Source organism: Lactuca saligna, chromosome 9 (genome assembly GCF_052625555.1).
Source record: "Lactuca saligna cultivar CGN05327 chromosome 9, ASM5262555v1, whole genome shotgun sequence".
Taxonomy (NCBI): domain Eukaryota; kingdom Viridiplantae; phylum Streptophyta; class Magnoliopsida; order Asterales; family Asteraceae; genus Lactuca; species Lactuca saligna.
The window spans coordinates 144,373,173-144,376,701 of NC_136425.1; the positions used below are offsets into that span (position 1 = coordinate 144,373,173).

The window sequence follows — 3,529 nt, forward strand, 5'->3', positions numbered from 1 at the left end:
CTCATTTATAATAATCTTGTTCATCATGTCCTTAATACGTCACGAACGAAAGTGGCAAAACAATGAGATGTAATGACCCAACTAATCCCTTTTTTTGTTGCTTTTTAATTCCACAATTTAAACTAAATATAACCATAACATTATACCATCAAATAACTAATTAATTTCCTTCCCAACTGAAACAACTTAAAACACAAGAATCTGAATACATTTTAACCCATTCTACTTTTAATTTTAGTAATATCAATTTGAAAACATGTTTCATCATCATCATCATCATCATGATCTAACACAAATTCGGTTAACATCATAGTAGAAGCAAATCAAAGCAATAACATGCCAAAACAACAACTAGTTACTTACTAACACACGAGCCTTGCTTTTGAGTTTTGATTGAGATAAAATAAACCAGTAGCAATAGCAGTAGCACACAGAAAAGAAGCAAGAAACTTCAAAATCTGTAATATAGACACTTAAAAAGTCTTCATTTTTTTCAATTTTCCCTCCCCCCATCAAGAAGACTGACTTGACTCTATATATATATATAACACATTAACACACAGAAGAAACTAAAAGTTTTGGTGGGGTAGGTAGGGCCCAGTACCCGAATGCCTTGTTGGCTGAATAACCACAATGTCAGGATTCTGCATTAGGTGCTTGCATGCAGCAAAACCATTTCTTCTGCAAATAAATTGTTTTTTAGGCACTATGATACTTATAATCTTCAATCAATTACAAAAGACTTTAAAAGATTGTCTTTTTTAACACCCAATGAAAGAAAAAAGGAAAAAAGAACAGAGGACTAGAGAGTATCAAAAGTTTTGATAATCAAAGGAATCAAAAGCAGCCAAAAAGTATAAAATTGAAAACATAATCCAGATAAAGTAGGAAAATTAAGGAGACACTTACAGCTGGAGGTTTCTTTACAGGGGCAGAAGAATGCTTATAACCAGGATCTCCATTAGCTGGTGATTCTGGCTTGCCACCAGTTTTCTTCTCATCCCTGGCTTTATTGAAAATGACAGTAAAGCCCTCAGCTGAAGCAGGATCATTTACATCCCAGTCCCCGAACTTTGGCAAAGGCCTACCCTTCTCTTCCTGCAAAACCATAAATAAACAAAACTTCAAATCACAATTAACAAACAGTTTAAGAATCATGTGATTATTCAAAATTCCTGTTATGCACAGTTAAGTATTAAAAGTTAAAAGCATCTACAGTTCATAATTCAATAGGAGAGTTGAATGAGGTGACAAGCCTAATTGGCATTCAATGGATGAAACTTGTGAGATATCATGTTGGCTTAAATATGTCATAAATAAGATTTTATCAAAATGTTCCATTAAACTTTTGAAAAGTTCAATGCATTGTGGAAATTTTTTGAAAGGGTTGTATAGAGCAGAATAATGATGTGGGGTTATTTGATTTATTTGAACATTGATAAGGTGATCAAAGAGACACTTGACCCCATTGTACCAAACCCTCTCAAGTACTTTTACGTTAAGAGGTTCAACCTAGTTGTGTGAGTGTGTTAAGTGGGAGGTGGGGTTGAACTTTAAGTTTGAAAGGAAGACCAATCAAGACAATAGATAAAAACAAGATGAATAATTAGTCTAGCTAGTAGCTAAGCAATAGCACTAAGATTCCAATTATCATACATCTATAATCTTTCCAATTGTAATCCAGAAGATTAAAGAGGAGTAAATACAAGGTGAAAAGAAAGAGAAAAAAAAAAATCAGTGATGGTTCTAGATTAGGAATTAATTTGAATGATCGATAACTTAACGGCAAAATCCCTAAATTTAGTCGTTTTTAGAAAAGTAGAAACCATGATCAAAAGCGACAGCATAAGTAATTCCTAAACTCAAAAGCAAACAATCAAATCGAGTGATTTCAGAATTCAAATACAAACAACGCGTTTATACAATCGATCGATCGGGGGATCGGTCGATCTATACAGCAAACAGTAACGAACAAAGATACGAAAAAGGAATCAGAAAACGTTGGATTAAAAGTAAAAAAGAAAGGGATTTGATTCTTACCGACATGAATTTGCAGGAGATATACTGATTCACTGTTGTTTTAGAGAGGGAGAGAGAGGGAGAGGGGGGGAAGAGGAATATGTGAGGAATAATCCGAGAGGATGGAAAGGGAGACGACGCTAGTAACGGAACCGAACGGTGTCTTTTCAGTTTTGACTTCAATTTCAAACCGTCAGTCAAGCCCTAAAATCAACACGGAAATTTACTTTCTACATAAAAGTTTTTTTTTATTTATTTATTTTTTTTTGATTAAAAAATCACTTTTCAAAAGCACTTTTTAATTTAGGTATTTTTTTAAGGGACAAATCTAATATATTTCTATTAAACTAATCATAATATATATATATATATATATATATATATATATATATATATATATATATATATATATATATATATATTATTCTTTTATGAAATGTAACTATTTCTATAAATAGATTGAATATAATAATATTATTTTTTTAAAACGTCCAAACTATTAAGCTTGAAGTAAAACCTATTTATAATATAATAATATTAAAACTTTAACCTTATCTTTTATCCCATAAAAATCTCGTATCAAATTAATAGAAAAATTCATTTGCAAATTGAACCCGTCAATCTCAACAATTCAGCAATTTGAAGCGGTCAATGTTAACAATTTATAGAGGATCTCTTCTCTCACATTGGTAACAAGCCATCTCATAATGTCTATCTTCGTAATCCCTTCAAAGTAAGAAATATATGCACACTCTCTCGAAGAACCCTAACCAGTAACCAAGACAGTATAATCACCACCACAACAGCCGCTCTGCCTCCTTCCGCCTTCAACCAACCACTATCACGACTATCGCCCTTCCTCTCACCCACGAGATGAACTTTCTTTTGGAACATAACATTTTTCTTTAAAAAAATATCTTTGAAAGAAGTTATTTGTCCCCGCCGCTGTGCGCGGGTAACGGCTAGTATATATATATATATATAATAAGACTTGAATTTTTAAAAAATTAAGCATCGTAAACCAACCCTTTGAAAAAAAAAAAAAAAATAACACCTCATAGAAACCAACTTTGAAAGATGAAAAACATCTTATCAAGTTTTGTTATTGGCACCTTGTCAAAACCATCTTATAAAAGTAAAAACCACATTAAAAATAAGTAAAAAAAATCTAATAACAATCATTTTACGTCTTTTTATTATTCCATAGATTTCTATGTGTAAATGTTTTAAGCCATTTTATTTAGTTTCTACATATTGTTTGTATATTTTTATCATTTTTAGTATTTTGTTTATTTCTAAATTGATTTCTAACATATAAATTTATAATAAAAAATATTTTTGTTGTAAAATATCATATTTTATTCTGCAATGTCTATGATTGATTAATTTCAACTACCCATGTAATTAATTACGTTCTCTTGAGTAAATAAGAAATATATAGGTTTAAAATCCACATTACTATTTTTTTATGAGAAAATTACTAATTTTCAATGATTTTATGAAAAACAAT

The 3,529-nt window shown here is 30.6% G+C and overlaps 1 protein-coding gene across 2 annotated transcripts; it reads right to left on the reverse strand.

Annotated features, from left to right (window-relative positions):
* Window positions 1–355: 355 nt before the first annotated feature.
* NOI (RPM1-interacting protein 4 (RIN4) family protein) lies at window positions 356–2,198 on the reverse strand. 2 transcript variants are annotated; one of them, XM_078976142.1, is made up of 3 exons: window positions 2,041–2,198; window positions 910–1,098; window positions 356–678 (listed from the first exon to the last, which is right to left on the reverse strand). In XM_078976142.1, exons 1-3 carry the CDS (start codon window positions 2,044–2,046, stop codon window positions 637–639), a joined length of 237 nt encoding a protein of 78 aa, XP_078832268.1. In that variant the 5' UTR covers window positions 2,047–2,198; the 3' UTR covers window positions 356–636. The 2 variants fall into 2 exon arrangements, with proteins under 2 accessions (XP_078832268.1, XP_078832267.1); XM_078976141.1 differs by having other exon boundaries at window positions 356–681.
* Window positions 2,199–3,529: the final 1,331 nt, after the last annotated feature.

Excerpts from the sequence above, each read along its gene's own strand:
- NOI (XM_078976141.1), bottom strand. Across the intron at positions 682-909 it reads CTGTAAAGAAACCTCCAGCT|AAGAAATGGTTTTGCTGCAT; the intron begins GTAAGTGTCTCC and ends ATTTATTTGCAG.